Source organism: Lichenostomus cassidix, chromosome 17 (genome assembly GCF_008360975.1).
Source record: "Lichenostomus cassidix isolate B80296 chromosome 17, HeHo_3.0, whole genome shotgun sequence".
NCBI lineage: Eukaryota > Metazoa > Chordata > Aves > Passeriformes > Meliphagidae > Lichenostomus > Lichenostomus cassidix.
In genome coordinates this window covers 5,963,500-5,976,397 of record NC_139497.1, presented here as the reverse complement: position 1 = coordinate 5,976,397, position 12,898 = coordinate 5,963,500, and the positions used below count along the sequence as shown (strand labels likewise).

At 48.3% G+C, this 12,898-nt stretch overlaps 1 protein-coding gene across 6 annotated transcripts in view; it reads left to right on the top strand.

Annotated features, from left to right (window-relative positions):
- The window catches only part of COL27A1 (collagen type XXVII alpha 1 chain), a 139,675-nt gene that overhangs the window by 86,358 nt on the left and 40,419 nt on the right, over positions 1–12,898 (top strand). For all 6 annotated transcript variants that reach the window (XM_085077192.1, XM_085077193.1, XM_085077196.1 and 3 more), the window contains 7 exons: positions 509–562; positions 1,339–1,392; positions 4,505–4,558; positions 11,699–11,752; positions 12,103–12,147; positions 12,267–12,311; positions 12,525–12,578. In XM_085077192.1, coding sequence (XP_084933318.1) covers positions 509–562; positions 1,339–1,392; positions 4,505–4,558; positions 11,699–11,752; positions 12,103–12,147; positions 12,267–12,311; positions 12,525–12,578 — 360 coding nt within the window. The remainder of the gene's footprint in view (positions 1–508; positions 563–1,338; positions 1,393–4,504; positions 4,559–11,698; positions 11,753–12,102; positions 12,148–12,266; positions 12,312–12,524; positions 12,579–12,898) is intronic.

Genomic DNA, 12,898 nt, shown 5'->3' with positions numbered 1-12,898 from the left:
GCCACAGGGGAGGGAGTCCTCCCAAAAACCTCCCAGCCTCCTCTGAAAGCACCAGGCTGCTTCTCTGTTTTTTTCCTGCTCGATTCCCTGCTCTCAGCAGGGCCTCCTGACAACAGGCTTCAAATCCATGGCTCTGAAAATGCCAGCATGTGTAGGGACTGTGGTACTGCAGAACAGGCATGCCATGCCTTGGGTGGGAAAAGCTGGAGATTTCCTTGGGTTCCGCCCTAGCACTGTTCAGAGTTGAAGGGGATGTGGCTGTTTCCTTCATGCCTTGGTAGTTTGATGGGCAAAAGTCCCCTCTCTTGGGATCTGGAGGGTATATCCATATCAGCCCTGCAAACTGATTCCTGCAATCCTTCCACTGCTCTGATGAGATGGATGGAAAGAGAGTGATTCTGGAAGCATTTCTGGCAGAAAGCTGATGGCATAGACATGAATGTGTGGATTGTTTTAGCTGTTTCATTGCTGTGGATCACCCTTCCCCATGCACCTGTCTCTCTCCTAGGGTGACCGTGGCTCAGTGGGACCCCCAGGCCCTCCAGGAGTCAAGGGGTCGATGGTAAGGAGTAAGTCTGCATTCTCTCCCTCTGTCTCTGTGCTAGTCAAGGGTGCAACTTCTCCTGGTCTTTTAGTTCCATGGCAACAGCTGCAAGTTCTTCCTGTGTCTGTGGGGACGAGAATGGCCATTTGACTGACTAGACATTGAGGTGTAGCCTCTCCCCAGCAGTTGTGTCCTTCCCCAGCAGTTTCCCCTTCAGAGGAACACCAGGTTTTGAGGTGTGTTCTGTGGCTCCATCAGCTGTGTCAAGTGGAGACAACCAAGAGCTGAAGGATTGCCTGCTCCTGAGCATCCTGGCTCCTGAACAGACAGTGCCAGGAGCAGAGATCTGTCCAAGCTGTCCAAGGCAGCTGGAAATGCAGGGTGCTTGGGCAGCACAGTCACTGTGCCTTGCAGTGCTCTGCCACTCAGGGATCTCCATTTAGGAATCTCACAGAGGGGAACTCAGGAGGATCTTGTCTTGCTCTGACACTTACTTCCTGTCTACCATAGTACAAGACCCAAAGACATATTTTCATATTAATTCAGCCCGTTCTCTTCTGGGTTGTTAAGAAAATCTTGCTGCTGATATCACTGCCGGGGTTGGAGCTGAGCTATCGACAGCCTGGCTGTCTTCATCTGCCCCTGAACGATTTTACCCTGAAAAATATCAGATCTTCCTGACCTTGCAACCAGCCAACAATGCCTTTTATTTCCTGTCTTCCCCTTTGGAGGAAGAAGGGCTGGGCAGATTGTGGACATTCACAGCAGGCATGTTCTTCTTCCTTCTCTTTTAGGGGCACCCTGGGATACCAGGAGGAGTGGGTTTTCCTGGGATCCCTGGACCAACAGTAAGTAAAGGCTATAATCACCTTCTAATACCATATTCATGGGCTAAGTCAAGCAATTGTATTCTAGTTTATTTGAGTTTGATATGAACAAGAGATATGGAGAAAGGGGTGGGATGTGGGTGGGAGCAACATCGAAAGAGATGCAAAAAAAAGCACAGTGCCTAATTCAAAATTTTGTAGCCTGTTTCCCTGAGGGGGGATGCAAAAGTCACAATCCAGCCTCAGTCTTTTAGCAGGACACAAGCTCTCTAGTTCTAAGTGTTGTGGGCTGGGAATGGTTGGCAGTGTGGTGATCACACCAGTGAAATGGTGATGTATCACGGTGATTTGTCCCAGTGACCACTTCACTCAGTGTGACCATGGTGCGTGGTCAAAGCCCCTGCTGGCATGAGAGGAGCAGCAGGGCAGCTCCCCCAGACAGACCCTCCATCTGGACAGGCTCATCTGGCACTCTGCAGCTGTGGCTGGAGCGTGCAATGGCCGTGGAGGCAGATTTTAGCCTGACTCCAGTTTCCCACAGCCATTGCTTGGACAGAGCTCGGGCTCTCCCAGCAGCACAAGTGCTGCTGGAGCCAACAGAAAGGCAGCCCTGGGTGCGTGCAGGGAATGGATTTTGCTCAGTGTGTGAATTCCCACAGTGCTGGTAATTGGGAGGGAGATCACAGCAGTGAAATGCCCGGGCAGTGCCAAAGGTGAGGCCTCCAAATTGGGGTCAGATCTGCCACTGCCAGGAGCTCAGGGTGCTCTGGGTGCACTGGCTGCAGGCAGCTGCTGCTAGGTACAGATTGCACAGCAGCAAGTCCGTGCAGGTGAGGAAAAAAAAAAAATATGAGGTCATCAGCACCCTCAGGGTGACCCATCTCTGCCTGGAGAGTGGCACCAGCCAGGTCCTTACAGTAAACAGTAAACACAGCACATTGCCAACCACAGCCACCAGTGCTGAGCTGCTCTGTGGTCCTTGTGGCAGCACTTGCTGTTGACAGAAGCCTAGGAAGCAGCTGGATATCTGTAGATATCCCATTTTTAGCAACTTCCTGTCATGTTAGCTGCTGCATGGCTTGGGGACAGCTGGAGCCTTGGGCTCCCTCCTGCTCTGTGCCTGTGAGAACCCTTGGCCGAGGCTGGCCCTGAGCACCACTCCATGCACCACTAAATGTGCCTTCAACTGAGGCCAAGTTCTGCCTCTCCTCACTGGGGCATGACAATAGTAGGAGCTGAGGCATCACATCCAGGTGGAGACACCAAAACCTCTCGGCAAAGCTCTGGGAGCTGAGACCATCCCCAGCTCCTTCTGCTTCCCTCAGTTCCCTCTTCTCCTGCAGGCAAACAACAAGCTCGTCCAAGCAAAATGTTTGCTCCACGACTGCATTTTAAAAAGTCATAATTCAATAAGCCAAACTTCCCCACAGAGCCAGTAAATCAAATAATCCCCTAATATCAAATCCCCACTCATTAATTCCAGCTGTTTCTCCACCAAACATTCCTTATTTGCCTTTCATGCCAGACCTGAGGCATGCAGTTGTTGTTTGTCCTAAACTGTTAAAATCTTTGAGTGAGCCTTAGCACTGATGGCTGATTAATTCAATAAAGGATGGCTGGGAATGGGAAGCAAAGGTAGGAAACCATTGGTAGGAAACTTTGCCCTTAGTTTCAGTTTACTGAGGCTTGTGAATTCCTTTTCCCTCTTCTTACCATCATGGTAGATCTTTTGTATCAATATACAGTTTTGAAAATAATGTGTGTATATCTAGGTATATTAAAGGTCACTTATCTTCTCCTAAAAAGTCCCTTGAAATTCCAGCATGGTGCCTAGCTGTTCCCTCAACATTTGCCATCACAATGAAAGTTTCTGTCCTTGTATTTGCATAAGCTATTTGGGATAGGCAGAGACTTCCAGAGGAGATTCCAAATACCAACACAGAATTTCATTTCAGTACGTGTTTATCATAAAAATCTCTATAAAACAGGCATCTGACACATCCACTGCCTGTCTGTGCCAGTCACTACTGACCTCACTACCAAAACTGAGATTTACTGTGATCACAAATACAGTTACAGTCAAGGGCTTTTCCATCTTGAGTGAGAACAGCTCAGCATTTATATCCTGAACTTACATGCCATGCACAAAGATATCTCCAATCCAAAAGCAAAATCTTCACAAATGGCAGTGGTAGGAGCAGTAGGAAGATCACAGTCCAGTTCTGTTCTGATCCATGGTGGAGTTTGCAGGGTTGACAGTTGGTAAAAGGTATTAATATATAAATAGCCAAATTTGATGTAGAATGTTTGAGAGGATAATGATGCAATGTATCATTTTGGGGTTTTCTTTTCTGACAGCAGAAAGGCACTAACTTTAAACATCAGGTTTAAAAGCTATGATACAGAACTAAGTCCTGTTAAATGAATATATCCTTTATTTTTTTTTAACTCTGATAAATATTTTAGCAGGGATAAAAGCTGGCTTTCTGCATTTTCAGTATGCACAATAATGAATCAAATGTGTACAAATCCAGGTTAAAAGAAAACCCAAAATCTTTCTGTAATTGTAGGAAGAACAGGATCATCTGCAATACCAACAGTCCCCATTAAATTAGTATCTATCTGCCAGTATCAATATTTATAGGGCAACAGTTACTTAAAGATAAAGTCAGTATTTGGCTGAAAAGATCAAATTTGGATAGCCACGATGAGGTGTCTGATTTTGTATTTGGACATCTAAAAGCAGATCCTGGTAATTATTACTTTTGAACAGATGCTGAGCAACAGCTGCTTTTAATAGAGTCATAGGGAATTCTGGATGTTCAACTTCTCTTCACATCACACCACTGACACAGATAACTGCAGGTCATTAAGCATACAAACCCCAGCCAGGATCTTTGGCCTAAATGTTCATAATCCAAAGACAATCCATGAGGTTTTTTTTTTTTAAAAAAAAGGCCATTTATAGACAAGTAAACATGGTGATGTTTTTGGCGAGAGTTTAAAAAACAAACTTGCTGGTCAAGGGCTTGCATCTGAGGCCCCTGCAGATCATGTAGGAACATGGGGTCTTACCTAAGCTGCTGCCTTCCTCCTCCTCCATCCTCATTTTATTTCCCTTTTCCCCTTCCAGGGTCCAGCAGGAGCCCGTGGTGCACCAGGGATCCGAGGGATGAAAGGCCGCAGGGTGAGCACTCTCCATCAGCTTTTATCCCTCTCCTCTTTCAGCCACTGGAAAAGCAACCTGGTAGTTTAGCCTGGGGAAAAAGAAGATGAGCAGAAGTTGGGCAGCACCTTCCCAGCCACATTTCTGCTGTGCAGAAAGGCTGTGTGGTCCTTGAAACAAATCTTATCAAGGATGTGAATGTGAAGGATGTGGAAGGGCAGAGGGGTGTAGAGTTTATCATGGAAGTGGTCCAGCCTGTCTTTTCCAACCACCTGCCATGTCAAAACACAGTTTGTGGATGCTTCTGGTGTGGATGAGGAAGATTTAGTTGTCTGAAGGTGTATGTGGGCTGGGGAAAGGGTGCAGGTAGAAAACCAGAAAAGGTGCCTTTGTTCTATGGGAGAGAAAGTAGAGAAAGTAGCTGAGATATGAAGTGTTGTGATTTAACAAGAGGCAGATGAAGGAGGAAAAGTTATGACATAGGATTAAGAGACAAGGCTGACAGCAATGGAACTGACAAGGAGTCTGAGCAGCCTGCTCTTCCCTTCAAGTCTCACAGGATTGACACCTCCCAGCAGGATTCTGAAGGGATGGGAGGAAGGTGTGCTTTGCATTGTCAGTAGATCAAATTGTGAGCACATCCTGTGTCTTTCCATGGGGTTTTCCAGCCCTGATCTTATCTGTACATACCCCAACAGTACCACCCTGTAAGCACGTGTGGCTCCTCACCCTGTCTGCTGAAGCATCCCCAGCCTGGTGCAGGGTAAGGCACTGTCTGGCACCACTGACAGAGCTTTGAGTCCATGTTTCCCTGGATAAAGAGCTCACAGACACACTGAGTCAGTTCTTGTGTGGCTCTCCCTGCTCTGTTTGGGTGACAGCCGACAGCAGAATGACCTCTAGACCTGCCAAAGCTGCTTGTTTTCCTGCCTGTGACATCCAGCCCACGTCCCACTGAGCTCTACAATCTTTCTTCTCCAGCGGGATATTTATTGCAGGAGCATCCCTGCTTTGGGTTGTTTTTCCTTGTCCAGCTGCTTTACAAAGTATTAATAGCAAGCACACATGGGTTGTGCTGAAGGCCCCAATAACAACATATTTTGCATTTCTCCCTCCAAGGATCTGTTTCTGTGTTTCATTTTCAACCACATACACTGGAGTAAACTATACATTTTACCTATTTCCACCCTCTGCTTCTACTGCAACTCCTGCTTGGGGCATTCAGGACAGCCAAGGATTGCATGTTTCCCTATGCCAGAGTGAATGTTCTCTTCAAATAGCTGGGACTGGCAAAAGAAAATAGAATAACCAACTAGGAAGCTTTGTAACCACAGAGTTACAGACCCTGGAACTGCTCTAAGCTTTAAGATCACATCTAGAAGGACACCAGTAACATCCAAGCTTGGCAGATATTTATCAGGGTTCAGCTTTTGACTCGTGACTGGGAAAAACAGCTCCCATTCCTCTGTACTCCTTGGTGGGAAGGCACATGGAGTTCACTCCCCAGGTCTGCTTGCAAAGGAGCCCCTAGGGGAGTGAGGTTCCTCTGTGCTGCACAGCAGGGATTAACTGGGCTCTCTGGGACATCCATGACCATCATGGATGAGAAACTGGAGGTGTTCCTCCATGGCAGGCTCTGAATGGATGGTAGAAAACATCTTGAAGTGAAACTGCAGCACAGGATTGAACAGGAAACACCTTCTGGATGAATCCAGGCTGTGAATGCACAGACTCTGAGAGAGGGAGGTCCTTTGAGGGGAGCAGGTGCTTTTGCCAATGCCTTTGATGTTTGCAGTGATGGAGAAGGAGAATCAGGGCTGCCTCCTCCCAGCTGCCAGCCAGGAATCCATCTCCATCCCTGCCACTGATCTTCTCCTTCCATCAGGCACCCGCAGGCAAGAGCAGTGCCTGGCTCTTCACTCACACAGACCTTCTTTGACTTCTTACATCCACATTAGCCTCAAGTCCTCAGCCCACAAGGAAAGCTGGATTCAGCTCCCAAGAAAGGAGGTTGGCTGGGACATCAGGGACCTGCCTTTGGTTGTAGCTGGATCCAAAGAGAGGGTGTCAAACCCTCCAGAGAAATCCTGTGGGACATCAGCTGCTGCCAGCACTGTCCATCCTCAAAATGATGTATCATATAGTAGAGACCTTAGCTTCATGGCCTGCATTTGTATTTCCTCTCCAGATGTTCAGTCCAGCAGATTCTGTGCCAGTCACTCCCTCTGGACATTCCTCCACTGAGGAAGCCAGACTTCAAAGTGCATCCCAGCCCTGCAAACCAGGAATGCAGCAGTGGCTGTACCCTGACAGGCTGCAGTGCCCTGAAAAAAGTCACCCTAGGACGTGCAGAGAATTGAGGTAGAAATGGGGGAATTCAGGAGCAGATCTTGCCCTAAGAATAGCAGTATCAGCGAGGGGTGAAGTTCCATCTAAAGCTGTGACAGCAGGGACTGAGCCTCTGGATCTGCTGCTGGTGCCCTGCTCTGATCCTGCTCTCAACTCCCACTGCTGGGCTTGCTCTGTTGGAGATCACTGCAGTGATATAATCCCTACAGAATTCGTGAGGCAGAGATACTCTTTCTAAGATCCCCAGCAGAAAGGGCTTTGCTCTGAAATCCTACAGATTTCAGTGGATCTGCTGTAGGGAAGTCAGTATGGTAGAACCAGCAGATCTCCTGCCTGGAGGATTTCTGGTTTGAATGTCTCTCATTCACATTTTTCTTCTCTTCATACTCTCAGATGATATTCCAGGCACATGGAATCCTATGTTTGCTTACTTGCTCCTGTGATTCTGGCTCTTGCTTTACTCAGGATGGGGAAATGATCCCCCAATTGTAATTTCAGACATTACCCTCTGTCTGTCCTAGCTTACAGAAGGGATGTAATTCCATTCAGAGTGGAAACATGAATGCAGCCACTGCCAGATGTTTGTGGATTCCATGAGCTCTGTTTGTGGATGCTTCGTTAAAGTAATTCTGCTTTTGAAGGAAACTTAAATAGCAAATATGGTTTTGATTGTAAAGAACAATGGAGACTTTTTGGGGGTCTGCATTTATGTTGTGATAGCTTTTATATTGTCAAGATATGTATATTTTTAAAAGAAAATTCTTTAAAAATTTTGATCTTCTTTTTAGTGCTGACAGAGTTATTGTTCCTTCCCAAATCTTTGTTTATTCCACTAAACTGATACTGAGCAATCTTTCTCAAATGTTGTTTCCCTTCTCCTCTTCCCTAAGGACAAGAAATTTGGACATGTGAGCCCAGGCTCATTTCCCTTCATCTGTACTCAGTGTAGCACTTGGACATGTGTTTAACATCCAGCTAGTGACAGCTATATACATGCTTAAATCTAATTATTTAACCAAATCGAGGTTTAAATTTGGAGGCAGCCGGTCCAGCAAGTCCCTTGCCCTATCTCACTTAAATCCTAAAGCACATTTCTGCTAATCAGCTCCTCACAGCAGGAAAATATGTGGTCTCCAGCGTGTTCTCCCAAGGATAATGTCATCAAAAAGACTTGGGATCTCTGTGAAAGGCTGAATACCAACCAGAGCCTTGATTTTGTAACTCAGATCATAAAGCTGCACCTGGAATCCTGCTTTGAAGTGCCTTACCTTGCCCTATTCTCCTGGCCAAGATGCCTGTCAGTATTTCTGGAATTTTATCCTCTCGCTGCTGGATTCTGGCTTGGGTGATACAGAGGAGCTTTTCAAATCCCAAAGCACATTTCTCTTTTCCACTGTGCCATTCATTCATCCAGCTCCTGCATCAGCTGCTGCCCAGGTGAAGCCTGCAAATCCAAGATAAGGGGAGCACACCTGCACTCCAGGCCCTTTGCTGCTCCCTGCCAGAGGGGAGGAATTGCTGCCTCTGCCACATGGACCTGATGCTTTCCAGCATCACCAACTGCAGGCATCTGTAAATGCCAGGGCTTTGTAAAGTGGTGTTATCTAAGCAAACCTGAAAATATTTGCCTTTCCAAGCCCAGCTGAGTTGTTGTTTATGGAGAAGCAGAGGGTATTGTTTTGCTTCCAGGGATCTTTCTAGTTGACTGAGAAAGCCTTAGAAGTGTTTGAGGAAAAGTTCGTTGCAGACCCAGGGCCAGGGATGTCTCCCTTTGGCTTCACTCAAGGCATCTGCTTGCTTTTTTGTTTGGCCAGACTGTGATAGCAAAATATCAATATTTGGATAACTGGGTAAGGAAGGAGCTTGGGATTTCTGGGAAGGAGCTGCTGCCTGCTCCTTCCTGCTGCTGTTCAAAGGCTGGTCACTGTCTCTGAGTTCTGAGAAGCTGTTTACCAGGAGGAAATGCAGCACTGTGCTGCAGAAACGCCTTGATGAGTATTTAGTCCTGCAGGAACATTGTCTACTTCAACAGCAAGATATATCCCTATTGCCTCACCTGGGCTGGCAAAGCCTGGAGCTGAGTTCCCCTGGATCTGGGAGCTGTTCACATCTGGCCAATATTGTAACCCTTGTTTAGTCTGGGGTTTCTGACAGCACTCCTTGGTGTTGCTCAGCTCAGGGCAATGCTGTCTTCGCCTCCACTGACCGAGGGGCACTGAGGGTGCAAGGGGAGCCTGGGGGGCTCTGCTCAGCCCTGCCTGCAAGGCCAAGCTGCTGGATCTGCAGGGCAAGGCCCTGTGCTGTGCCCTGAGGCTCTTGGCATTGGGATGCTCCCTGGAGAGCTGCCAGGACCTCACTCACTCATCTCTAACCAGCGTTGTCAGTAAAAGAGAGTTTTAAACATTCAACTAATTGATTTAATATAGCTTTTCCTGTCAGGGCAAATTAGGGGAAGTCTTCATCCCAGGTTTCAGCCCAGGAGACTGGAGAAGATGATGCTTGCCACATGCATTTGAGAAGAGAGGGTCATTTTATTCTTCCCCAGGTCAGATGCTGATGAGATGTGCTGTGATGGGATTAGGCAGGTGACTGCTGTGAAGGGAGATTGCCCTGGCAGATCCTGCCATGCTGCTGACAGGGGTCTGCTGGAAGAGATGAGGATACTGTAAACACTTCCCCCCAGCCCTGATGAGAGCCACAGCATCACTGAGGGCAACCAACAGCCTCCACCTAGCTCAGTGCAGCCCAGCACTGGCAAAGGGGCTGAACAGGGCAGGACAGGCTACAGGGCAGTCTGGAGGTGCCAGAAACATTCCAGTTTCCTTCCCAACTCTAACCATCACTGTCATTTCCATGTCCCACCTGCTTATGATCCCTGCTCCTTCTTCCAGACCTGAGCTAAGGAATCCTTGCCCTCTGCACATCCTTTCCCTGCTTCACTAGCAGGTCACCACATCATCTCAGATAGTAAAGATGTCATTGCACAAAATACCCAAGTGGCTGCTCAAAGAGAAGGGGAACAGATTGTTTTCCAGGGAGGATGAGCAGCTGGTTGTTGAGGGTGCTTGCCCAGAGTGCCCAACACCTCCCTCCCCAGTGCAGCTCTGGGTATTTTCTGGGTGTCCCAGTCACCCCAGGCAGCCCCCAAGATGCCTCCAAGCCCTGCTCTCCCACCACCCCAACCTACAGGGCTGTCTGAGTCGAGCTGTCAGTAGCCCTGCTTTTAAATGACCTTCTGGTCTTTGTCATTGTGCTTTGAGGTTTATAGGGACACAGATTAATAAAACTTTTGGTCTTTACTGCTCTCTGATCTCAGGGCCAGTGTGAGCCACAGCACTGGGGGGTGTTGGGCTGGTGAGAGGTGCTGTGACATCTGTGCAGCACAGCCCCTGCTGTGGAACACCCCTTTGGTTGTGGGGATCCCATCTGGGGCACAGCCCTGTGTCTGTCTGTCCTGGAGGCCAGGCTGAGCATTCCTCAGAGCTGTGCCTTCCTGGCAGTGCAATACAGGCTCTTGGTTATTCCATCTCTGCTCCTCTCAGCAGCACAGGGCTTTGCCAAGCGCAGCAGAAGTTTTTGCATTATTTTATATTGACAATGTTTGTCTGCTGTAATAATTTGGCTGGGGTTGCTATACATTTCTGCTGTACACTGCCTTTCTTTGTGAGCCTCCCTCTCAGCCTGTCATCCTGGAGTTGTTTTTCTAACGCACTGGCTCCCTAGCCCTGTTATTACTTTTGGCATTGGGTTTGCATCCCGATTAAGCACATTGGCTCCTGTTTTCCCTTTCTGCATTGGCCAGCTCTCAGAATTCCTCTTACCACTACATTCTAGCACCGCTCTGTGTTTTTATTTATTATTTATATTGCAGTAGCGCCTAGGAGTCCCAACTGAGCTCATGAGCTGATTATGGACATGACGTCTGCTAATGGCCTCTCTTGATCTGCTCTTTTTTAACTCTTTTCTTTTCTTTCACTCTTTATTCCCTGCCAGTGGCTCTTTATTCCCTGCCAGTGTGACACACTGGTCTCTGGGGGTCAAACGGTGCAGAGGGTTGTGTGTTCAGCTTTCCTGAAATGAGCTTGAGAGATAAATGGTCTTTAAGGTCCCTTCCAGCCCAAACCATTGTTTCTGTGATTCTGTGATCATATCCTTCCCCTCTTCCTAGGCTCACCTGCCTGGTCCTTAACAGCAGCCAGTTCTTTAATTTTCACCTAGCTGTAGCTGAGGGCTTGGAGTTCAGCTGCCAGCAAATACACCCTTCTCTTTGGGAGGAATTTGGGGCCCAGGGTGGTGTGGAGGTACTGTAGAGTGGGGGCTTATGCATCTCTATATTTTGTAGCTTTATTGCCCTAATTGTGACCACAAGACAGTGTGGTGTGCCAAGACTAAGGACAGAGGCATTGGAAAAGCAGGATTTCTAGGAAGGAGGAGGTTTGCTATCAACAAGGCTAGAACTACAAGTCTGTCTGTGCCTTGCAAAGCTGTTGTCATGTAACTGTTGTCTGAAAATAAAGCTGTTCTTGGCCTGCTTTTCTCCTCTGGCTTGGGTTTGTGGTTGGTAGTTGGTCTAATAGGAATAAAAAGTGCTGTGTGCTGGTAACGGTGAGAAATGAAGCAACAAAACACAGAAAGAATCGTTTGAGTCCTGAGCTCTGAGCTGCTGTGCTCAACCCAAGCAGGTATGAGTTGGCTTAGCCAGGATTGATCTCATGGACTGTCCTGGTGGCCAAGGCTAAAGTGACAGCTGGATTTTCCAGTGAGACATATCTTCTGTGTTCTTATTTTTGCCTCTCTTTTGCCTCTTCCCAGGGTGCCAGAGGGCCTGATGGACCAGTGGGCGAGCCAGGGCCGCGAGGTGCCAAGGTGAGTGCCAAGGCTGCTCTCAGCTGTGCTGGGAAATGCTCTGGGCAGGATCAAGGTCATGTTCTCCTCCAGGAACAGGGGATGTTCAATTCCTCTAAGAGGATCAAGCAGCAGGGATGAGTTTGTCTTGCAACCAGAGCAAAATCTATCCATCAGGGCCCTTGCCCACACTCCCTGCTGGTTGGGATGTTCCTTGGAGTAGAATCCCAGGTATTTGGCCTCTCAAAAGATGCAGGGAACTGGAAGGGAAATTTGTTGCACAAAAATGCAGGAGCAGATGGGCTGAGGCAGAAGAGCATCACCAACAGCTTGTGCTCCTGCCAACATGTCTTTGTGTTTTTGCTTTGCAGGGCCGACCAGGGGGGCCAGGCAGGGTGGGCCCAGATGGGCTGCAGGTATGTCCTCTGTGAGAGCCAGAGGGACACCCACATGTCCCCAGTGCCCTCCAGGCCCAAGCAGCACAGGTGTGTCAGCACATCCCCAGCTGCTAATTGCTGTAACTGTGTGTTCACAGGGCAAGATGGGGGAGACTGGGGAGGCTGGAGCACGCGGCTTCCCAGTAAGTGTCCCTCCCTTCTGCTTCCTTCCACAACCAAAAGTCCTTAAGTTTTGAGTCCTGGTCCAGGAGGAAGAATTTGGACCCTGTCTCACGCTTACAGGGCCACTTCTTCCTTCTTTTCACTGGAGCACTTCTGAGGTGCACATTTCTGCCAGGAGACATGAGGGATTGCTGCTGGGTTGGAGCTGACCCTGGTGGTTTTAATTTTTCTAGGGTATCCAAGGACCTTCTGGACCTCCAGGAGCAAAAGGGGCTCCAGGTGACCCAGTAAGTGTCTTATCACTCTATCTGTCTTTCCTTGCACACACACAGACACTTCATTTCTTTCTCTGTCTGTCTCTTCCCCACCACTTATCCCATTCCCAACTGCTCTGTCCTTGCCAACTCCAGCATGGTCAGAGAGGTGAAAAACTTGGCTGGAGTCCTAGGAACCAAAAGAAAAGATGGGTCAGACCCCTGGAAAGCAAAAGGGGACCATGGATCAACCAGGGAGAGTGTAGGATACAGCCTGGGGTGGGTTTTGGAAGAGAAGGTAGAAAAGAAGGGCAAGGTTGGGTCTGGGACAGGGTGAGATGTAACAGGAGGAG